The 24,851-nt window shown below is 39.6% G+C and overlaps 1 protein-coding gene across 4 annotated transcripts in view; it reads right to left on the minus strand.

Moving 5' to 3' along the window:
- The window catches only part of WAPL (WAPL cohesin release factor), a 56,094-nt gene that overhangs the window by 2,792 nt on the left and 28,451 nt on the right, over positions 1-24,851 (minus strand). For all 4 annotated transcript variants that reach the window (XM_083439906.1, XM_083439907.1, XM_083439905.1 and 1 more), the window contains exons 3-18: positions 23,648-24,682; positions 19,416-19,534; positions 18,434-18,529; positions 17,208-17,360; positions 16,844-16,980; positions 14,916-15,027; positions 14,209-14,436; positions 12,143-12,254; positions 10,186-10,283; positions 8,921-8,997; positions 6,757-6,932; positions 5,864-5,979; positions 4,800-4,961; positions 2,597-2,804; positions 1,809-1,897; positions 694-789 (exon numbers count right to left, since the gene is read on the minus strand). In XM_083439906.1, coding sequence (XP_083296032.1) covers positions 694-789; positions 1,809-1,897; positions 2,597-2,804; positions 4,800-4,961; positions 5,864-5,979; positions 6,757-6,932; positions 8,921-8,997; positions 10,186-10,283; positions 12,143-12,254; positions 14,209-14,436; positions 14,916-15,027; positions 16,844-16,980; positions 17,208-17,360; positions 18,434-18,529; positions 19,416-19,534; positions 23,648-24,682 — 3,014 coding nt within the window. The remainder of the gene's footprint in view (positions 1-693; positions 790-1,808; positions 1,898-2,596; positions 2,805-4,799; positions 4,962-5,863; positions 5,980-6,756; positions 6,933-8,920; positions 8,998-10,185; positions 10,284-12,142; positions 12,255-14,208; positions 14,437-14,915; positions 15,028-16,843; positions 16,981-17,207; positions 17,361-18,433; positions 18,530-19,415; positions 19,535-23,647; positions 24,683-24,851) is intronic.

Here is a 24,851-nt window from a genome sequence, read left to right on the forward strand (position 1 = left end):
TGGGGGGGGGGCTGAGGGTGGGATTTGACTGCTTCACAGACTACAACAGAGGCAAGTCTAGTGGTGTCATTTGGACAGATGGAAGAGGATAAGTCAGTTATCCTGCTCACTGTTAACCCCATTAAGTGGGGTGGGTGGGACAGGGGTTGCAGTTCCTTGACAAGTGGAAAACTGCCCCACCAGAGAGTAATAACAAGAAGCTGTCACTCCAGATTATCTTCCTATGCCTGCCCTTCTAGTACATCAGGGCTTGTAGAAGACGGAATGATATCTACTGGCACATCATTGGGTTATTTACAGTTGATCAGCAAACTTTTCCATATCAATGAAAAGGCTTCTCAATTAGGCTGATGAAACATAATAAATAATAATAATAATAATAATAATAATAATAATAATAATAAACAACATAGGAGAGGAGAATCAGGATTTTTGCACCAAAGGATTGTGAGCTCAGTTTTGGCACTGCAAACATATATCCTCAGAAGTGCTCTGTGCAGGTGCATCTCACAAACCAATTTTTTGCACCTGACTCTGAGTGGTGTACCCCCAGAGTTCCTAGTAATACATACACACACACACACACACACCTTGCCTACCCTTCCATAAGATGACAGACATACTGGTATAAGTCATCTCAAGCATTTTGATCTGAAACACCAGACAAATAAGCAATTGTAACATACTACTTACAGTAAGGTTCATGAAACTGAGAAACTTTTTCAGCATTTCTGTCATGATTGAGAAATCCCCTTCAGGCAAGTATGTCCTCACAGTAGTCACATTGATCTAAGGAAATAAATGCAGAATTAGGAAGTTTCTGACAAGGCAATTAAATCGACTTCCCAACACGACGCTAGAGTAACCAACCCGCACATTTATTCTCTTTTCCTGCTTGACATACATCTTTCTTGTAGTACGGGCACAATGTCAGAAACCTATCTGAATTTCTTACAATGCCTTGACACAACGTTACCAAACCTTTGGTAGTTGACAGTTTTTCACTAAAACACAAGAGCTTCCAAGTCACAAATCTCAACGTTTTGTGAAAGTTGGAAGCAAACCCCGAGCCTTAATGGAAAAGCCAGAGCCCCTTCTTGCCCCTTTCCAGTTGCACACAGCTACTGAAATAATGTTATAGCTGGTAACTATACACAGGAAAATAAAAAGGAGAGAATATCAAGCATATATAAAGGCCAACCCACAGGATTAGTTATTCCCATTCTCTTAAGGATGTCCCTTCAAGATTTAGTAATGTTGCTTTGTCATCTATGGTTATTTACAAGCATGTCCTAGACACTCCAGCTGAGTGTATAATATATCCTCAGGGAGGGGAACCGGTTAGTGACAGAGCACATTCTTTGAATGCAGAAGGTACTCCATTTAATCCCAAGCATCGTAAGCAACAGGACTGGCAAATACATTGGAGAGCTGTTGTTATTCAGAGCTGACGATACTAGGCTAATAGAGCAAGGAGCTGGCTCAGCATGTAGGAGCCTGCTTATTACTGAGAGCTCTGCTGAAAGTATGACTGAATTTCCATTAGGCTAACACACTGAAAAGCATCAAACTTTTGCACTTTCATTGACAATACAATGTAACCCAAAGCTGGGTTGACAGATAGTTTTCCCCTTATGGAAACTGCATTTTGAGACAGCTTGAAGCATATGAAGTAGTTGAAAAATATTAACAACTGAAGTTTAAATTGTAAAATGCCTGTTCCCAAGATCCATTTTATGGTTTCAAGACAGTCTCTTTTACCCAGCCTTATAGACCCATTTAGTAACCATGCAGAAAAGTTTTCTTACTGGACTCTCCTGGCAAAGGCATCCCAGAAGCAATGCTGTGTAGGAGGCCACAATGCAATCTTCCATGTGCTTCCCAGCATGCTGAAGGGCTGCAAGTAAAAACAATAATATTTGAAGTATAAGCAAACTATATTTTAATGTCACTTTGCCCAAATACTTTTAAGCAGCTACTTCTATGTGTTCTGTGTGTATGTGCACATGTACACATAGAGCATAATTCTGTACCCAAGAATGTCAACATTTCTAACTGTGGATATTGTGATTTTGTGGAATGCCACTGTTGCCCAGACCAATACCCTCATCCCATCCCAGTAAACATAGTTAAGTTTATTCCCCTTGCAGATGCAGGGCAGTGTGATAAATTAGATGTTCAGGTGGAAACCATAAAAGGAAGGGAAGGGAATGATTACAGAGAAGAGTGCTGAAAAACAATGTTTAAGAAAGGATCAACTGATACAATGTTTGATCCAGAATAAATGAGCCAAAATTAAATAGAAGTATTAGTAAAAGGGGAATATTAACGTTTACTATGACAATTTGTCAAGGAGCAGCTTTTTGTATTTTGTAATGGTAACAATCTTCAGCAAAGGAAGCTGAAGTGAGGCTTGTAAGAATCAGGAAAGTACTTTGATCCTTAATACCACTGCATTTTTGGGAAGAGATTAACTAGGACAAGAGTCCCAGTTGCTTTAAAAGGGAAAGAAAGGGGATTCTAAAACTGCAGCTCTTGACATTTTTTAATTTAGCACTTCTTTCCTTTGCCGACTTCCCCAGGAACCTGGACCTACCTTTATTAAGATCAAGTTCTTCTTCATCTTCTTCTTTCTTATCTTTCTCCTCTGCGTTCTCAGGCTTTTCTGTAGTAACCCACTGGATCTCTCCGCTTGTCTCCTGCCACTCCCCACTCTTGTCATGTTGTGCAGCAGGAGCTTCCTTAATCAGTTCATCCGTCTGGCTCTCTGCCAGCTGCGCTGCTCGCTCACGCTCAAGGAACAACTGAGAGGGAAAATTCCACAGATGATGAGTCATGAACCCAAATGCTACATGCGACTTAACTGGCAGCAGGGAGCATCTCAGCTGTGTGCCTTCCCTTGCTTAAATTAGCATTCGCTTTTGTACTGAATGTTTCATCCTGTCATCCGTAGGCAGCGTTCGAAACTCCCATTGTTCTAGGTGCGCTTTGCGACAGGGAATTTCATTAATGAGAGCAGCTTCTGAGCTCTGGGTGCAGTACAGTGGTGCCCCGCAAGACGAATGCCTCGCAAGACGGAAAACCCGCAAGACGAAAGGGTTTTCCGTCTGCAGAGGCGCTTCGCAAGATGAATTTCCCTATGGGCTTGCTTCACAAGACGAAAAATGACGAAAAAAATCGAATTTTTTTTTGCTCCAAAACCCCTTATTCTGAATCGCTAAGCTGCTAAAAGCATTTTAGCAGCAAAACCGCTAATCCCCCCCCCCAAAAAAGCAGTTTTTAGCCCTTTTTCAGCCAATAGCGCTAATAGCGCTACTACGTCAATGGGCTTGCTTCGCAAGACGAAAAAACCGCAAGACGAAAAGACTCCCGGAACGGATTCTTTTCGTCTTGCGAGGCACCACTGTACTGCGCCGAAGAATTCAGATTAAAACAGCCACTGCTGGAAGGAAAGGAGGACCTTTTTCTGCCTCCCCACTTCCAGCTACTCTCTGAAGATTGGAGAAGGGGCCCTCTCAAGAATATTAGCGGGGTGGGCAGGGGAAGTATGGCTTTGTTTTTTGCAGTCTTCAGATGAGGACTAGATTATATGGAAAATGAGCATAAGATTTTAGCTGCAGTTCATTCATTTTCAGCTTTGTATTCTTGCTATAAAAAAGCACGCCTAGATACTCCGTTGCGGCGCCCATAACCTAGGTTTAAGGTGCCATTTAGCTCCTAGCTTTCATATCTCCGTTTCTAACACTGTGCATAGGCATCCCATCTCAGGCTATAGGAGAAGCAGAGAAGATACTCTCTAACAGCTCTGCTAAAAGACTACATGCCATCAAGCTCCTCCGTCAACTGTCATCAGCAGACATTCCATCAGGCTGCAAGAGAGATGGGACTACAGGAGCTCTCCATTGGCTCTCCTGGTTCTCCCCCCCCCCCCCCATTGCTACAGTTCACTACAAGATCTCTGTAAGTAAGAATAAGTACCTGAGTCCCCCCCCCACACCTACTTTCTCTCAGTGCCTTTTCCTTTCTGATTCTAAGCCCGAGATCAGTATCTGCCTCCTCAATGGTATTTGTGAGCTTTTTTTTGGCTGAGGAGCAGGATAAAAATGCCAATAATAATATTTCGTAAAGGAACTGAGGGATTACAGCATAGTACACCAACAGTTGGTGTGCAGCATAATAATAAACTAAGTCCTAATGCCTATGGCAAGAAGAGCCAAACACAACTGAGACAGAGAATATACCTTATTCAGCAGGAGACTAATATATGGGTTTCCAATTCATGCTGCATGTAATGCCCAGTGAAAAATGTAATGCAGGTGAAGAACAAATATAATCTCTTATCTAATGAAGAAATATTTAAAGAGGCAAGCCAAATGTTCACAACTATGTTTGACTCAAAACTCTACAAAATTTGATCCTCCGCAAATTAATCAATTATTATTGGCAACAACAACTAAGGGGTAAAATACAAGTTGCTGGCCATCACAAGGATGCTTTTTGTAGGGCTCCCAGTAACATCTGGTTTTCCACTAAGATAGTACACAAGACGGCTTCAAATTATCCCTTGCATGGATTAAATCAAAGGCCTATAAAGAGATGTATGGCTCAAAATATGTTGGGACAAATAAGTGACTCAGTGCCTCCTCTGACCTATAGTCTCTGTTTGTTTAAAAGGGATGGGAATGACGAATAGTTCAACGTTTGAACATTAGAACAACAACACTGCTTGTTTCCTCTGGTTATAACTGTTTCTCACACTGCATAAATGGTTGTTCTTTTAATTAAAAGCTATGATTTACCTGAACTAAAGCATGAACAGCAGCCATCCGTCCAGATGTGCTTATGCTATCATTGGCTTCTCCCAAGCAGAAGGAATCAAAGGAACATGTTGTTTCCATATTCACAAGACAGTGCCGATTTCGTGCACTGTACTCTACCAAATTGATTAGCAGACCCAGACCCTGCAAGGAGGAAGAAAATATTAGATAGTAGAGTACAAAGAACTGTACTTCGCACACTCTCGGGGTGCTCAGAAGTATGGCCAATTTTGGCAAATTCAAGAAGTGGCAAGCCTCATGAAATCTCGGCAATTGCACCTTCAACAACCCTACAAAATATTCTTGTCCATTTACACCAGCCAACATTACCTTATCTTGAAAATGTCTGTCTTAAAGGTCTTCCGAATGTGTGCTTTTAAAGATGAAATGAGAGTATGTGTTTGGGTCCGTCTCCCCCCCCCCCCCCCATGTAAAGCCTTCTCCCATACCCTTTTCTCATCCAGAAGTAAAGAGGAATTAATTTCATTCTAGGAGTCATACAGAACCATTTGAGATCTGTAATTCCTACAAATGTTTTGCTAGAGGGCACACCAAATTCACTTTGATCGCTGCCAAAGACTTGTCCTTCGGAAACAGCCATCAGTGCAAAGATCAGTTGTGTTGCCTAAACCATGACATAATCTGCCATTCAGTGTCTGTGTATCCACCCATTTTGGCATGCTCTAAGAAGATTTATTTTTTATTTTTTTATTACTTTTTTCCAGTGGCAAGTATGTTTTACCTGAACCTATTACAGCTTTCATTCTACTGCTGTTCACTTGGTTTTTTATGTTTTATGATGCTGTTTGACTGGTGCTTGTTGTACTGATAGGCTTATACTCAGAAATGTGTTGGGAATCACAACCCTTTCAACAGAGAAATGATATGATCAGTTAACAGTAAGGCTGTCATGTTATGAACCAGTGGAAGTTTTCAAACAGTTTTCATGGATGTCATGTTAAATGTGATATACTGAAGTTAGCACAAGTAATTTTTAACATGTAGGCCTTACATTTTCTAGAGGCATTTTTAAAAGTTTTTCTTACCAGAACCCGAATATCAAATCTCTGTTCTTGAGGTAGAAACTTTGGAACCTGAAGCACACAATTCAGCGCTGTGCCAATAAGACCATCTTGTTCACCTGTTTTAGTGCTACCCCACTCTGCAAACGTTAAAGGATATAAATGCTGATTAGACATTTAAAAAACCACAGGCATTTCAAACATGCATTTACACCACTTAAAAGTAGCAACTGGCAATAACACCTGGCCACGATCAAATTTCAGATTACGGTTTTGGTCCCACAAACAAATCTCTGATCAGGTTTACACCTCTCCCAGGCCGACACACCAGTCTGCAATGGAGGAGACTGAATCTCACCTTTTACACCCGGTAACTAAACCAGAACGTAAACCATCTAAGCCCAACGTAGCTGGGAATATTGCATTAACTCATCATGACTCTCTGGTGTCATAGTAGGTGAAATAACTGAACAGACTAATCAGAAAAGTCATCTCAAATGTAACAAAATAGAAGCCAAAAGAGTATTTTTGACATTTTTGCTTCCCAACTCATACCTAAGTGACATATGCAAGGTCAGTCGAAAAATTCAGGCTGCTTTATGGGAGACAGTTTGTTTTCCGTTGTTCTAATTTGGCAGCCATGCACACTCACCCCCCGCCCTCAATTTTGTAAACTGAAAACCAACATTTGCAGTACTGACACTAACTACTCAAATGATAGTTGCATGCGTATTTCACATTTGCAGCATTGTTTTGTGGGAGCTGTAAGGACATTATTACACCTCTTACTGTCCACCTGATTAACCAGCCACCTGGCCTAAGCATAAATACAGGAATACTTTTCTCTAGACGTCATGGGAAACAATCTGATGGGACAAGTGATAATCTGATTTTATGTTTCAGGATAAGTAACTTACCATTATCATTTGCTAAATTGAGTAAGACACCAATGATGGCTCTCATACAGTCTTCCACTGCCTTACCCACATGGTTTGTTACATTCTGGTGCGGCAGTACCCTACTGTCTGGAAGACAGATGGTGTCTTCTGCACGGTTGTATCTCTGGATCAACTCCTCACAATGCTGCAGTGCTCTGAAGGTTACAAAAACAGGAGTCAAAATATACAACGCAAATCATTTTCATATCAGTGTGACAAAATTTCTTCACGTAAAAAACCCAGTTCCAGCTGTAAACAGCAAGCTTAGTTTTCATTCATCATGCTGGTTTTAATGGTAACTAGCAACACAGTCCCCAAAATTATATTAGAAAGCATCATCTCTTGTACTTTTTTATTAGGAAAAAAGGTCCAAAGGTGCACTTCATAATGATCCAGTCCCAGATTCTTCACATAGGAATCTGCAACATATTAGCAGCACAAAGCACTTTGGAGCCAGCAAGTATTGAAGTAAGGCGTTGAAAAAGCGGAACCATAACTGGTATGTTAGTCACTTGGCCCCTTTTATGTGCACTAGTTGTCTGGTCGTAAAGCTAAATGTGAACAGGACTGTTTGCACTTAACACCAAATGTCTGCAGTAACTTTATTTTTAAAAAATTATTTGGTTTTTTCAGATTGAGGCTTTACAATCGCATATCCAATATCCAACATACGACATAAAAACAAGATTCCAGAGAATCTCCAGGGCTTCCCTCCTCCCCTTTGAGGGTCCTATTGTTACTCATTTCCTCCTGCATCTTTTATAATAATCCAAATCTTTTACATCTCCATTATGTCCAAAATTCACCATTCAACTACAAGTGTTATTCCAATCCTACTAACAATTTTAGCTGTTTTCAAGATAAATTATAAATTTTCCCCATTCCTTATTAAAATTTCTGATTTCTGATTCTTCTGGCCATTTTTGTCATTCGGCATAATCCATAAACTTTTCTTTTCTGTAAACCGCCCTGAGACTTCCAGGTATAGGGCTGTTTATTAAGCAAACAAACAAACTTGCAATAAGAATTTTTAACATTCGTCTCGTATTTGATGGCGAGATGAAGCCATGTAAAGCTAACTCTTGTAGACACAATGCTAATTCCAGGTTTGTGTCTTCATTCAATTCTGGCAACAGATTAAGCTTCTCCCCCATACTATACACTCTAGAGGCTTGCACAGAAAACATGCATCACTGTATATGGCCATGTAATTCTTTTTACGGGACGCGGGTGGCGCTGTGGGTAAAAGCCTCAGTGCCTAGGACTTGCCGATCGAAAGGTCGGCGGTTCGAATTCCCGCGGCGGGGTGCGCTCCCGTTGCTCGGTCCCAGCGCCTGCCAACCTAGCAGTTCGAAAGCACCCCTGGGTGCAAGTAGATAAATAGGGACCGCTTACTGGCGGGAAGGTAAACGGCATTTCCGTGTGCTGCGCTAGCTCGCCAGATGCGGCTTTGTCACGCTGGCCACGTGACCCGGAAGTGTCTGCAGACAGTGCTGGCCCCCCGCCTCTTAAGTGAGATGGGCGCACAACCCTAGAGTCGGACACGACTGGCCCGTACGGGCAGGGGTACCTTTACCTTTAATTCTCTTTAATTGCTATGATTCAAACGTAAGTAAATGTATACAGGGTTTATGTCAACAAATTTCCCTCACTGGAACCCATAAACTACATATAAATCTTCCTGTCAATATTTTTACTCCCGCTTGAGTGCTGACCAGAATTTCTGAAAGCACTACTTACGTCACTCCCCCAATCCTGTAAATTCCACGGGGAAGTTGTTGAAAGAAAAAGAAGTTCCCCCAAATTGAGAAGCACGTATAAAGATAATGTGGGGTGTGTGTATAATGTTTGTATGGGAACATTTCACAATCAAAAGTGATTTTGATTGCAAAACTTTATCATACAAAACATAATTAGCAACAGAAGTTACTTCCAGCAAGTAGAAAAAAAGCCTATCAGTAAGCGGAAGCAGGAAATGATCTAACTCGCTTTCCCTCTCATTTGAAAATACTAAGCTGCAATACACACACACATGCTGAGGAAAGCTATCACCAAGACCGCAGTGTTAATACATAACCTAACAACATAAACCTTTAAAGAAGTATACCATACTGTATTTTAAAAAGCATACATTAGAACTTACTTAGCTGAAGAGACAATGAGCTGCGAATCCTTATATGCTATCAAGTAACCCTGATTTTCTGGATTATGAACTGTTACCTAAAAAGAAAAGAAAATATCATACAACTATCATCCTTTGATGTGCGGGTTAAGCTCCTTTCACCTTCTGAAAGAACACTCTGCTTTTAGCAGATCTCTCAAGCTTCTAGAATGCTGCAATTTAACATTCTGTTTTGTGCTAAGCAAGCACCATTAACTTAATTTATAGAGACCTGGATTTTCTAGAACACTTGACGTCGCCCAACAGCCTGGGCTAAGGGAATAGGCTTGAGCTGGGAGATCTCCAGCCTAAAGCAAAGAGCTAGGGAGTCCTCAAGGCAAACAGAACAAACTCAGGGAAGCCTACAAGGCCAACTAACCAAACCCTCAGCCAGTTTAACTTCTCCAAGCCTGCCCCTTGCCTGCATGGCCATTTCAACACTACCCCCACTTAGAGCTGATTGGGCAGGCGGCGGTGTTACAAATAGTATATTGTTAGCTAAGAGCCTCATTAACATATAGGGCCAGCGCCACATTTTTACTTTGGGCTTGGTAAGGAATTCTAGAGTCACCCTCCCACCATTAACAGGAAGTGAACGCTTAATATATCTCATGATAATATACAAATGGACCAGGTTTTCTCAAAATTGGGTCTCCAGCTGTATCTGAACCACAACTCCTGTAATCCCTAGCTAGTGGTCAGGGATGATGGGAATTGTAGTGCAAAAACAGCAGGTGTCCCAAATTTGGGAAACCCTGAAAGAGACAAAGCACCTTGTGCTCACAAACATAAATACTGTCAAATATACGTGTGTGCTAGTCTACACACACAAACAGGTACATACAAGCTCCCCTCCAATGTGGCTGCAGGTCTCCATTTCTCTCCCCCAAGGAAGCAAAAAACAGAATAGAAAAAGGGAACAAAGAAATTCTCCCCACGCTCTCTCTCTCTTTCACTCACACACACACCTTGTCAGCAACATCTTTCACCGCCATTTAGGAAAGCGCTATCAGTTAAACATTTGCTGAAGTGGGCTAGTTTTTTATAATTAAATTCAGAATGCCCAATTTGAATACGGCCCATCAAACTTAACCCAGAGCTAACCCAAAGCAGTGTAGTAGCTAATTAACACAAACGGCACATGAATAGTAAGAAGCTATGTGGATATAACCCATGGTTCTGACTTTCCTCACCCCTGGTTCTGGACCATTAAAAATAAATCACTCTTTACAAAGTTAAATACTTACGCTTTCTAAAACCCGTAAACATCGTTCTGCTCCCCATAATGAAGCAACCAATTTCTCTTCATTTTCATCGCTGCTTAAGTGATCCACACATTCTTTAACTAAGAAACAAAGAGTTTATGTTGTTACTAAACTATTAAAGGAAGTATTTTTTTTACTTTCCAAAATTGCATATATGTGATGAAATACCCTAATACTCTAATTATGTTTTATCAATATACTTTAAGCCAACTTGTGTCTCTCACACTCTCACACACACACACACACAGACATATAAAACACAAAGAGGCCAATTTAAAAATACGCGTATGTCGTGCACATATATGACCATATTCACACTTCATGCTAAAACAGAGTTTAGCTCTAAGTGAATGGGCCTGTACAAACCTTCTCCTACCAAGTTAGGAAGAGGGCATCAGAAGACTTTAGCTTCACTCATTCAAAATCCAGAATTAACTTCACTTTCAAACTAGGGGTTGTGGTTTAAAAAAGATTTCATAACTTATTCGTTGGCTTGTTATGAAAGTTACCCACGGTTGTTTTAAACCAGGACCCCGGTCTGAAAGTGACATTAATGTTAAGCCAGGATTCTGTAAAATTGAAATTAAACTGTGCTGAAGTCCTCCATATGGCAGCAAGAGGGAAGCAAGAGGGGAGGTGGGGAGCATGAAAGCCAACCCTTTGCTTGGGCATGTTTAGGCTAATCTGCATAGAACCAAACCATGACTGGTTGGTTTATCTAGTGTGATACATATACTGCTTAGCTGATTTTTTTAATAAAAAAACCAACAACACTAAGTGGTTTAGTGTTACATGTGAACGCAACCATAGAGTTATATGCCTGGGTAGCCTAAGCTATCAAATTGTAAAATGTACGCAGAATACAGATAACCATCTGCTATCATTTAAAAGATTTTAAGATGCAATCCTGACTGTCTCAAGGATTTGGCAAAACCACACCACAAGTCTTGTAACTCAATCAACACCAAGTGATCATGACACTTGCCCAACAGCCCTCATGTCAGATGTGCATGAAAGTCAAGTAGCAAAACACACAGTGACATGACTGCCATGGATGTCAAGAGAATCCAGTCCATACCCTATCCTACAAGGCCCGGGCATACTTCCAGGAAAAGTCTACTACAACTTCCCAGCACAGGTGTGCCTCAGGTCAGTGGGGATCAAGTGATACCCACAACTTCAGATACAAGGTTTCAATCCTGTGGCAGCTGATACACATAGCCAGAACTCTCCATATAACCTTTGACAGGGAAAAGCGAGAGCTACGTAGGCTATTGCTTCTTGTAAAATAAGATTCACTTCAATGAGGACAGCTGATCCCTTCCCATCCATGTGTAGCTCTGGCTACAAACCATTTCTTTGCTCCAAAAGGTATGCATTATCGAGACAAACTCTTATTCCCAAGGTCATCATTGGGATGGCTTGCAATGTTAAAATTTAACTAGGGAACTGAGCGCTCCACAACTACTGGGCTCATTCAGTAAGGAGTACCAATAGGCCTCTGCTGAAATTGGGGGGGGGGGGGGAGCCTCTCACAGAATTAACTATGATTAAGATCTCTATTTAAGTTACTGATGGGATAAATTAATAGGGCAACTTAGGAATGTTATTTCTTTGTTCTCTATTGGGGACAGTTCTTTCATGATCTTGTTGCGTATACCTTTTTATTGGGCAAAAGTTGAAACTGAGGTCATATCACTACAGTTGTATATATTATTTTACTACTGCAATAGCTAAGTTTAAGTACACACACTACAAGAAAAGGGTTTTGGAAATTCATAGCATTCCATGGGCTCGTCTATCCAGCGCATCAGAAAATTTCACTATTTGCATGTATTCTAATGCACAGTCCTTTCATTCTACCACACGAGTAATATATAAACTACCTTCTAATAATAAAAGATATATACTTTAATTCTCACTCGAGCTATGTGCATACCTTTATCTACAATGTGATCAAGACCACCAAGAAGTCGCAACTCTTCTTTAAACCAGTCTCCTGCCCGTTTTGAAGTGAGAGAGAGCAATGTTTCCATTGCCAAATGCCCTGTCTAGAAAACACACAGAGAAAAAAATGGTTTATAAATTAAAAGCAGCACTCTATCAGGTACTTCTTCCATTAACACTGTCACTTGAATCTCGAATACATGATTATGTATTATAAGTTTGAAAGCGCAGGTTAATTAACCATCAAAATATTTTACTGCTCCGTGCGTTTATAGATTATTATTGTATCTAAGCAAAATGCTGCTGCACTATCACCATGTCTTACTCCCTTCCAACTCTTTTGCTACTCGCAAAACAAATGAATTCATATGCAAAATCAAATTGCACCATTGTATTTCTTTACCTAGTCATACAATGATTGAGCCAATGGAACACTGTACTGCAGATTGGGAGCAAGTCTCAAAATATAAGTGGGTAGTATGAAACCAAACTGATAATTTTAGCGTAGCTTTACGCATCTCAAACAAAATGGCATCAAAAGCCGCATGAGGAACGTCTGACGTAAGAAATGGATGGCTTTAGACAGGTGACAAATACAGTCCCTAAGTGAGAAGATTGTGTAGGCATCAATCCCTCTATTTGCCAAGTTGTTAACAAAAAGGATAAAACATTTTAAATAATCCATAAAAAGGTTATAAACAGCTAATTAAAACATTTAAAGAATAAAAACCCAAGATAAACTAAACATAGACTGAAACACATATCAACATTCTACATGTCTGGGTAGGCTTGCCTAAACAAAAATGTGTTATCAGGCACCAGAAAAAGTACAGCAAGCCTGTAATTTACATAGGGATTATGTTCCAGGGATTACACCTAAGGCCAAAACTATGTATAGTCCAAACACATTGGGTTCAATGATGGGTGGGATTGCCAACCATTTTCCCTAGAACCGCCCCCATCCCTTTTTTTAGCCTCATGCATAAACCTAAATGCACACAAGTTAAATGCATGTAGGTTGCAGGCTTACTGTACAGTAAATGTGCCTGCCCAATATCAATAGGCAGGGAGTTCCAAAGTACAACAGCTGCCACACTAAAAGGGGTTCTATGCTGCAGGTGTAACAGTGCCAGTTCCACAGACTGAAGTGGTCAAGTGGGGATATATGGGGTGAGGCGATCTTGCAGGTAAACTGGTCCCAAGTTGTAAAGGGCTTTATGTACTAATAGCAACACACTGAATTTGGCTCAGCAGCAAACTGGCAAGCGGTGCAGGTCTCAGAGCACAGGTGTCAGATGCTGACAAGGTCTCACTCAAACAGGCAAAGTTTGCAGAAATACACACATGTTTTAGGAAGAAAACCTTAAGGAGGGGGAAATCCAAATGATAACTTCTTCTGCTCAACAGCCGCAGAATTCAGAGTTGTCTGGCTGTTGTTGTTTTTTTGTGGGGGGAGGAAAAAGGAATCCTGGAAAAGGAATGGGTGCCTGAACAGGAAAACTCCACATTGCAACTTCTTATACTAGTAGCATGTAAAGATTTCATACCAGATAGCACATTTAGCCCTAGTAAAAGTGGACATTTTTATACACACAGAATCACAAAAATAACTGATTTCGGCTCCCACTCTATCAAGTGAAATATTATTCAGAAAATTCATTAGTGTTTAATTATAGAATCAATTAAATACACTATTTTAGTGGCTTAGCTAAACAGATCTATTTGTTCTATACCGTCTGCCTACTACCATGAAGAAGAAAAAACTATGAGATGAAAACTGCACTGTTAAATACTTAAAAGTGTTTGGGTTTTATCTTTCAAGAGTTCAGCACTCTTCATCTGCCCTAGTTAAAATTTTTAGAAGATGTGAGGGAAAGAAGTCCTAACTATACTTAGTAATACCTGCAGGGATCACTGCTGTTATTTCAGAAGTGCCAGGATTTTCCTACACTCTACTTTTCTAAAAGCATCTTTTAAAAGTTAACTACTTTCTACGCACAAAAACAGCAATAACACCTGTACCATTTTCACAATTAGGTTAACAGTCACACAACCTACCGTTATATTTTCTAGATCAAGGTGTTTGTTGTGAACAGTTTCACAGAGTCTTCGGATTTTTTCCTTAATCTTGTTCATGTCTTTTTCATTGAGCAACTTGGATGAAGAAGAGTCTTGTTCTAGTTCCAGAAGCCGGATCATTAAATCTAAGCTGGCTCTATCTAGATCCATGTTCAAGCGATCTCTGCTCAAGATATACATTAAAGCTGCTGTACAAAGTGATAAATTCTTCAATGGAAAGGAAAAACAGGAAAACAAAGTGGTAAATATTTGGTTAAGATGCAGAAATACAGTAAGATTTAAACATGAATGTAAGATCCAAGGAGTTACAGTTAGCCCACAGACTTTCATTATGCAAGTCAGGGGCAAGGCTATGTCCAAGCAAAAGCTTTTTGAACTCTCAGTTTAGTGGTTCTCCAACTTTTCCCCAAGGACTACTTAAAAATTGCTGAGGGTCTTGGCAGACAAACTTAATTAATCTGCTTGTTATAACAATTGTAATGCACAGTACTAGATGCTGCATTATTTTTAAAAAGTATTTCTTTCGCTTCTTTTATTTCTTAGAGATTATATTTCAGTGCATTCCGAAGAATTTAAACTGCAATAAAATAATACACAACAGACGAAATAAAAACACAATTAAAACCAGTATGAGTATTTAAGTGATAGATGTGCCATTTCACATCTGCAACCACAACTCTACATACGTGGTGATGCTGCGAGTCATCCAGTGTTTTGAAGACCATAGCTACCATTCCATGTGCTCTCAAATGCATTCGGAAACTGGGCATGGCGCACTTTGTCGCCAGGCTGATAACACTAAAAACAAAACAAAACAAAAACTTATGAACTTAAGTTTCTCCAAGTCTCTAACGCAGAATTTTAAAGAATTCAACAACCAATGGAGAGCCCAGGTTGCCTGCCCGCAAATCCCCTACAGTCACAATGGGGCATAATCAAATCAAATGACAAGGTGCACACCAGGACAATGTCGTTCTGGCTTCGTGTCAAGCAAACCCAAAACGCGTGGAGGAAACTTTGTCAATGGGGCACTACCCAAAAGTGCAGGCCTGTAGCACAAATAGCCTGACAGTCAGACATATTTCCCACTCCCAGTGCAGCAGGCCTATAGCAAAATCAGAAGCAGTGAGCAATTTGACTCAAGGTGTGGACATAGTGTGCCTAGCAAGTGTATGTAGTGAGGAAGAAACCCCCCAGTGCTCCACTGATCCCCTTCCCCATCTCCCCTCTATGGCTACTACTATGCTGTGTGATGCAGCGGGAAGCAGCTGAAGTCAGGAAGCTGTTGATGTTTACAATCAGCTGGCCAAGCCACAAACCAGCAAGAGAGCTGCCCCATCACAGCTCCTGTCAATCACTTGTAGTCTGGTCTCTTAGTTAAGGACAGTCCAGCAAAGAGGATTGATCAATGCTTAGTTTACAGAGGGAAGAGCTTCAGTGACTGAAGAGCTCCAATCAAGATGTTTGCACACAGTCACAAACATTTAGAGATCTCCTATTCATTTTCTATTTACCCTGTACTACCTCAGAAAGATCAAGCTACATGAAATAAACAGGTAGGCATACATGTACAACCTTATGCAGAGCTACCATTTTGTTCTTTGATAGTGGTATTCTGATGACACAAGCTCTTTCTCTTTCCAGCTGATTCGGTGCCAGCTGTCTGGTGAATTTACTGTATCTGGATCAACATGCTAGCGATAATGGTTAAGGCTGGAGAAGGGGTGCCTGCCATCAGCAGTCTCGCTCTGCTGTAGCAGACAACACCCGTTTGAAACAAGATTTCTTCATGGAAAGAAGGGTGAGACTGACTGGCTACATATGCAATTGATTAATTATTAACCTATTAAAAGCAACTGATGAATTATTAATCTAATCTATGTGACCGTCTGGACGTTTGACCCATCCTAAAATATAATCCAACTATGGCTCTGATCTTGTGTTTTTCTGTTGCATTTGTGTAAGTTTAGTGTCATTTTTTAGTTTTATTTTAAACTACAGCAAGTTCCTTTGAGCACTCCCTGGAGATGAAAGAGGGGTTGAAAAATGCATCAACGAAATACTTTTGCAATAACTCAGAAAGAAAAAGTGAACTAGGTTATAACAATTAATAACATCCTTTCACCAGTGTGTTTACTCAAGTAACTGTCCAATGCTTTCTTTAAACAGTATGAGACATTCCTTATTAACCATAAGGGGAATAAAAATCACACCATGCAACTTCAGAACAATAGCGGGAATTATTTCATTTACCTATTTACTGTGAATGCATTGTCAGGTCAAAATCTGGCTACTATATTCTCTTGAGAACACAGAGGACAAATAGCTCTCTTTTTTAACAAGTATGACTTAAGCTATACAGATTTGACTTCCATTCAACATCAGCCCAATTTACTAGCAATACTTTTTACACAACTGCACCAGTACACGGGTTCTCCGTAGGACGTTCCTGAAGGAAACCAAATTGCTCCGTGTATATTATTAGCAAGTGGGATATCTACTCATTTGACACATTTCTGCTTTCACTTCCCAATGGTGCAATAGTCTACAATGCTTATGAACACAATACACCTAACAAGAAAATGTGGAAATGCCATTATTAGAAATATCTTACCTAAGGCAACGTGTGTTTAGGGGCTGATTGCACTTCAGTCCACTTAACAAGTATTCAATATCATCGGTGAACTCTTGATTCTCTCCAAATTCTACTACATCATTGAAGTGCTTCACATGTTGAACAACAGTGTATAGCTGGAAGGCAGATGTATAAAACGTGGTTTTAGTTTTAGAGCTCCCATTTAAAAGACTACTTTATCTGGCAGCAACAGAAATCATCAGCCAGCTCAGAGTGATAAGTTATCTATTTTTAATAGGGAGGTTTCTCCACCTGGCCAATTGTTCTTTAGATCATAAATGGTAAAAAAAAATATTTCACCAGTTTACTTTCGAAACAAGAAAGTTTTAGATATTCCACTTACTTCTTTATCTTCTTTCCTACATTTCAAGGCAGTTACTATCTCTTGATAGGGCTGAGTGGGTATGGTCACAGTTTTTATCACTTTGGGAGGTGGTGCAGGAGCTTTGAACACTCCATCATCTTTATGAATTGCCTCCTTTGAAGACAGCCGTACCTATTAATGAAAAGTACTTGAATGGGTAGGTGTTTAAGCCTTATATGAACACTAAATAGGTAACAGAAAATTATGTGCATTTGTTGCATTCACCCACTGGGATTTTCAGAGACTTCAAAAGTGCAAATTAAATGAGTGAACACATGCTGTATGTGCAAGATGATGACAATTCAGATGTCGTAGGGTTGTTTTTTTTTAAGGGCCTCCAGGGGAAACTGAAATGGAAGTACAGTATAGTGACATCCTTACCATTTACTTTAAGAATCCAGACTAATGGAACCACATTTAAGCTTTAAAAAACTAAGCAGACATACACAAACCCAAAAATATTTTTAAAACACAATGGCAGCTGTTAACTGTTCCTTCTTCTATGTCCCTGAAACCACACTCATGCTGAGCCATAGAATCATTCAAAATATTATTCCCCCAACAAAATCATTTTGTACTTTCATTCTTGGCTGTGTCATGGAAACACTTTCTGCACACAGTTATCAACTCCAGTTATTTATATGATTTGGAGATTTCTTTGACCAATAAAAACCCCGATTTAAAATTGTGTGGACTGAGGACCAATAACATTTCTAAGTGCATTATAAAGTAATAGATGTAAACATTTACAACTAGCTGCCACAAAAAGTAACTTGTTGAAGCAATTTGTATTTCATTTTAAATTACATAAACCATCCCATATGCTAAGAAGTATAAACATGCAGTAATGAGTTTGGATTCAACCTGCATAGCCACGTACAAAAGAGTAGCCTAAATGTAAGAAACCAATGTCAATGGACAACATATTCTTTGCAATCTAAGAAAAGGTAGTTAAAATATCATTACTATTCCTGGTTAAATTCATAACCATTGTCATACTAAAGGCATGACACAACCATGGAATATGCTAGTGTTTTTTTTAAACCTTAATATTCAGCAGTGTCTGCAACACTGCCCTGATATGTACTACTACAATTTTAAGCCATTTCTCAGGCTACCTCTCCTGGTGTAGATGAATCATCTCTAAGTTTAGTGTTTAAGCACTGGGAGGGTTGGCAGAGGGAAAACAAGATCCCCTTACTCACAGGGACACTTGGATTTTTCAACACCTGTGATGTCGGAAGAGTCTCAGATTCTGGTTGATTCCAATGTCTAGCATTGTATACAGCTTTTGTTGGTGACTGCAAAACAAAACAGTTGGAATATTCATTTAGAACCTAACCAGTTATTTATAACAACACCCATTTCAAATCCTCTATGAGATTTATTTTACATCATGTTTTGTCTTCCACAAAACATTTCACGGGAGTTTTGAACATTAACACTGACATGACAGTGCTTTACTCCCTTAAATTCTAAGAACATCAGAACAGAACTTATCACCATGACATTATGTGCAAAACTAAGCTTTAGAAGGTGTATATATTTGTCTCAAATTCATGATTTTCTATCAGTTAACATAGTCATGGGGGTGTGGAATAAACAAATATTTCACATTATTCATCTCCTAAAGGAATCTGCATTTTAGATCACTAGTCATGGGCCTACAACTCTTGACTCTGTTTATTAGAGAGCCATTATTTGTTGCCACAATCAATGGCCTCTCCATATTCCAGAGAGCTGGGGAGGTTTTGGGACGGATATGCAATCTTCTCTCATTTGAGCTGGAGTACAGAAAAAATAAAGTCTCTCTTCAAAACAGCACTTCTTACGTTCACCAACCCACAGTTCAAATGAGAGCCCCAGGAAGGATATCTGGTGAACAGGACAACAAGCAGCACACAGAGAGCCCAGTAACATTCACCTCTGGTGAACAAATGGTGGATACCTGTTGTGAATTGTTTTCTATCAAGATATATGAGAAATAAAGGAAGTAAAGGACCCGAGGAGCAACCAGCACGATATTAGCATGCTATAAAATCCAGATGGGTTTTTCATCCTCTTATATTTTCCCTATATGCATTCGTTCTTGGAAACATGCATTATGAACTACTAGGCTCTGGGACTGTCTCTTAAGCAAAAGTACTGCTAAAACCATGACAGTCTCATTTCATTGGTACTACTTACCCTCTTTGGTCCACTAAATATCTTCCGTGTGTTTTCCTTAGACTTATCACCTTGTGGATTTATGGATTTCTTATTGCTTTCAGGAACACTGGATGCATCTTCTGGAAACTCCAATAGCTCTGCCAGGATAAGAGTAAGACAAGGAGTTGTAATTTTTCAAGTTTGTATCAGGGAAAGTGTCATTTGTTTGTTTATCACAAAAATGTGTGTATGCTATCTGTTACAAAATGTGCAGCCTACTCCTTTTTAAAAACAAACAAACATATTTTTATTAAAGATTTCTTGGTTTACAAAAGTATGTGCAATGCCTCTTTTTTCAAGTTACATTTTCTACAGATCAGTTTCATTTGTTGAGACATTAGTGTTACATTAGGAGCAAAAGTCTCTCAGCAGCCTTCTCCTTTTGACATAAATATCACAGGAGGCTATTCTATATTTTATAAAGGGAACAGTGGAATTCAGATGAAAACTGTAGTTGAATATATAAAATTTCCCCCTCCCAAAGGATTAAGGAAAACAGGTGGGGCTGTAGAGATTTACCACAAATCACTCTATTGTGGAAGGAATAAGAGTTTCAAATGCACATTCTATGTTAAATAAAGCATAGCTTAAGAATAATCACATGAACATGAAATCTGAAATCTGAACATGAAAGCTGAAAGTTATCAACTCATCAAGAACATACAGCACAACATTACATAGTCCTGTCACAATCGCATCATATAGAAACAGGTTTCTGCAAGTCTTATTAGCCAAGTTGTTAACACCTTCAGCTCCACCAAGTCCTGTGCCAGACAACGCAGGGAAGGGGTCTAATATTGCACTGCACTTTGAAAACAGACAGAAGCAGCAAGTCTAACCACTACTACCTACTCCAAAGCTCAGCGCATTATGAAAAGCCCCACCGCCCTCCCTTTAGAGCCTTGCGCCTCCTTCCAAAAACTCAGCCTGGCACCTCACTTACCCAGCTTTGGCAAGGCAGCGGGAGCATCAAATGCATTCCCACCCACCCCTTCACTGCATGACAACACAGCCTGCAGGTTTCATGTCAAAGTACTCTTGCAGTCCACTCGGTATGAAAAGTTGGACTGCCCTGATCTAGAGATAGGGAAGTCTCATTGGCCCTGTTCTGTGGTTAGGGAAAGCAATGTAAACCAGACATTACAATTGTCTTAGAAAGACATGTAAACCAAACAGGCTTGCAACAACTTACTAGTTCATAAAACAATTGGATTAATAACAGGAAAGAATCATCATATAATAGTTATAATTAAACTACACACAACAGAAAGAAAATAAACTCACGAGGCCTGCTGAAAAACCTCCCGTAGTGAAATTAATTGCTCCCATTTCAGGTATTAAAACCAGTTCAATAAATTATTATTACATTGGGGACAATCTGGAAGAGCTTTTTATCTGTGTAGTTCCATTCAAAAGCAGGGAAGTAATTATTTGAGACTGCAGTCATGAACATGTGCAAGTGAGCCAGGCTCTTGGGTGTTCAGCTATTTTGATGTGCCTACTAAACATTATTCTATTCATGGTCAGGGTTACATGGTTTTACATACAAACCAACAATGAATCCCATTTCACTGCGTTCTCTCCAAGTTATCCACCTCTTTAATTCCATCATTCCTTTTTAACATCCACACCAACGCAGATTCTTTGGCAGATTTACAAATCATGCATTAACTTAAATCTGCAATAACTTAAATCTTTAGCTAGAAAACTAACTTAACATTTAGGGATCAAACGTTTACCACAGGGTTGACATTTAACAACCTCTAGGGGGGAAAACTGTTCCTCTGGGCCAAGCAGAAGGCTTGCATTTGGGGGTGGTGCAAATGGACAAAAATCCCTTCGATGGTAACCCTTCATATTTTACTACATGTTGCTCTGGAGGGGCTAGAACTTGCAACTGGGCTTTTCCAGGTGCAGGGCACTGTTGCTTGGAAGGTGGAGGTTAAAATGATACTCATGTGCAAACACAAGCAGTCAGTCATGCCAGCCTCGATCCTGGGTTTGTAAAACTGACTGGCTGTGTATTGGTCAAATTAAAGCACATTAATTAGAACAGTAACAAAAACTGAATTTGTTGCAAGTTAGAAATATGGTAGTCTTCTGAAAGCCACCATTCTTTTACAGAAGATTTACAGAGCACCACCCCAGTTCACAAGGGGGACATTTCTCACCACATCAAATACAATAAATTCTGTAGCAATTCTGTGGCTGCTTGTGTGATCTGTGTGTTCCTGCTGAAAGATGCCTACAGGAACATGAAGCTTGAAAGAAATTAGTCGTAGCTTGGATCCCTGGAACTCTGACATTTTGGCTCCCAAACGCCGCAAACCCGGAAGTGATTGTTCCGGTTTGTGAATGTTCTTTTGGAACCTGAACATCCGACCGGGTTTCTGATTGGCTGCATGTGTTTCCTGCAGCCAATCAGAGGTCACGATTTGGTTTTCAAACATTTTGGAAGTCAAATGGACTTCTGAAATGGATTCCATTCAACTTCCAAGGTACAGCTGTATATAATCTATGTGGCTTAAATGGAAGAACAGTGAGAAGGAACAATCTGAGGAAAGTTGCAAGGCCCCACCTACCTAAGAAGAAAGGTTGACACCTACAATAGTGGAGAGCAAAGGGCCTCATTCCTGCCATTGCTAGCAAGCAACCTTGTAATACATCTGAAAATGGAGGCTCCCACTTACACAACACTATACTTCATGGAATATTTGGCCATCTCATTTGACAGTTCAATTAGACTCAACAGCAACCCACCTACTTGACCATTAAGACACAAAATTCTGTTAGCAAGTTCACCATTTTTAAGTACTTTCAGGAATATTTAAATCCTCTAGTTGACTACTGTGTGAATTATTACTTCCTTCCAAGAATAACAGCACTCATATCATTATCTTTTATAAATAAAATCTGCTTTTATATGGAGTTTCACTGAAAAGGAACAGGGAATATTTTGGCTTTATAAGCATGAACCACCACCTCCAAGAAAAGGAGAGGTGAATATTTTGGGACTGGTTTTTGGGGGGAGACACTTGAGACCAGCTCTTTCGGAAGAGGAGCATACAAATAAGTGAGGACTTTACAAATATTATCCTTTAGCTACCCAAATAAGAACAGAGTTCACGTTCTCTTTGACAGAATCCAATTACCTATCTATGGCAAAGGAACATCATGCAAGCAATCTTTAATGCAACAAATTGCTGCAATGTTTAACATGGCAGAGTAAGGAAGATATGAGAGTTATCTGTTGAGAGGAGATCCATTCTAGCCTTGATATTTTTAGACTATGCTGCAGAACCAATAAGAGACAGAAGACTTCATTTTGAAATGTTTACAGGAAACACAAGTCATCTTTGAAGTAGCTGGTTCATAATCTGTCACTCTCCTCAAGTCTCTTCTACTCTGTGATTAATTCATGTTTGTTTTGGCTAAAGCGACCATCACTACAATGATTAACCAGTTTATCTTGTCTGCCTTGCTGATCAAGCATTTCATGGGTTGTACTCCAATGGCCCAGTTTAGTTTTGGGAGACTCTGTAGTCAATGAATGAAACTACAGCAACTGCTTCCATTTATTTCACAGGACTACAGTTATCAAACAATTACTGGAGGATGTGGTCTTCATCAGCTTTCTATCTTAGGTCTGGGTGCCTGAAGATTTATAACCTCATATACTTCCACACACTCAAAATTAATGTAACTCAACACCTTGAATGTTTAAAAGCATATGTAAATAAAGGAAAGAGGTCTTGATTATTCAGATCTTCAGTCTGCATATTTACCAATCCATACCAAAAATAAAGATCAGTAACTTGATTTTTATCAGAAAGGCACAATGCCATCACTAAGTTCAATTATTTTTTGTTGTTTTCAAAGACAGTCTAACACATACTACAATAAAAATCACATCAATTTCCTAATATTTTGATGAGACTTCCCTGGAATTTCTGTGAAACAAGATCAGACCTTGTTGACTACACAAAGATGAAGCAACAGTTTCTCAATTCAACTGCAACAGAAAACTGCTCTGAATTAACCAGGTCAGAAGCCCTGAAGCTGACATGCAAAATGTGGGGGCCAGAAAGAGGGAGGGGGGGAAGAAAGAGAGAGAAAGATTCAGATTTCCACTCTTGGCTTAATGCACCAAATTATTAACTATCAAATTGTAGCTATTAAACTGTGAAACAAGAGCAACAAACTAATGTTACCTGGGTTAGTGCTTGACTGACTGTCTTGTGAATAGTTCTCACTTCCATCAGAACTGGACTGAAGTGAAGAGGATGGAGCTGCCCGGTTTCTTTTTTTATTGACTTTTCTTTCTAACGGCCGCTCTTCATCGTCATCTTCACTTTCACTCAAGTCATCAAAACCAAAGTATTTAATTTTGTAATTTGAGCTTCCAGATGTTCTAGAGCCGCCTTCACCACCCCCTCCTTCATCATTGTCGTCAAACCCAAAGAATTCTAATTTGACATCTTTTTTGGATTTGGTATTGCTAGGTCGAAATCTAGTTGTTGTCTTGGTTGTTGCCATGTCGGCTTTCTTTCTCAGACGTCCTGCTTCTCCCAAATCAGTAGGTGTGGATGTGGCATACTCATCAATACGATCCATAGTGTCTTGTATAGTAACATTACAAACCGACAAACATGATGGATGGAGAACAGTGTAGTCTCTAGTCCTTCCAGTCCCTCTAAAACTGGTCCCACTACTTAAAGCAACTTTTTTCACTGGGTTCACACCATCAGTATTTGAATCACTGTTTGCTTTGGCTAAAGGTTGAAGAGTGCCATCCAGTAGCTTATCAAAATTTGTTGTCCCCTGTGATTTTGTTTTGTTGGATCTACAGTATGTCCGACAATTACTTGGCCTGAGAACAGTTTGCATCAGTTCTTCGCTAATGGTTTCCTTTGGACTTTCCATATCTTCTTTAACCAGATATTCATCCTTGTTTTTTATCTCTGAAAGTGGTTCATCATCAAAACCCAACATATATTCTCCTCTTCGGGTATCCTCATTCTCATCTTCCCATTCATATAAGCCAGTCACTAATGATTCCTTTGTAAGTGACACTTCTGATGGAGAGTCTCTCTTCCCGATATGGGAGTCCCAAGAATCATGAGATTCCTTCATTTCAATATTGTACCCAGAGATTTCTGCTGTTTGAGCATTAATTATATTATTGTCTTCAACATTCTTGTAGATGAAGTGACTGTTCTCACTGTCGTTAAAAGTCTGTACTGTATCTATAAAACAAATAGCAATAATTAAATATAGCTTATATTTTAAGTTTAACTGCATTTTATTTATACTTTACAAAGAAATAGAGAAATATTCAATAAACAGCAATTTCCCAGTTGGGACACATTAACAAGACAGTTATTTGTTACTACTAGGTTCACTACAATATTACCC

The sequence above is a fragment of the Podarcis tiliguerta genome, assembly GCF_965153285.1.
Source record: "Podarcis tiliguerta genome assembly, chromosome: 5".
Classification (NCBI taxonomy): domain Eukaryota; kingdom Metazoa; phylum Chordata; class Lepidosauria; order Squamata; family Lacertidae; genus Podarcis; species Podarcis tiliguerta.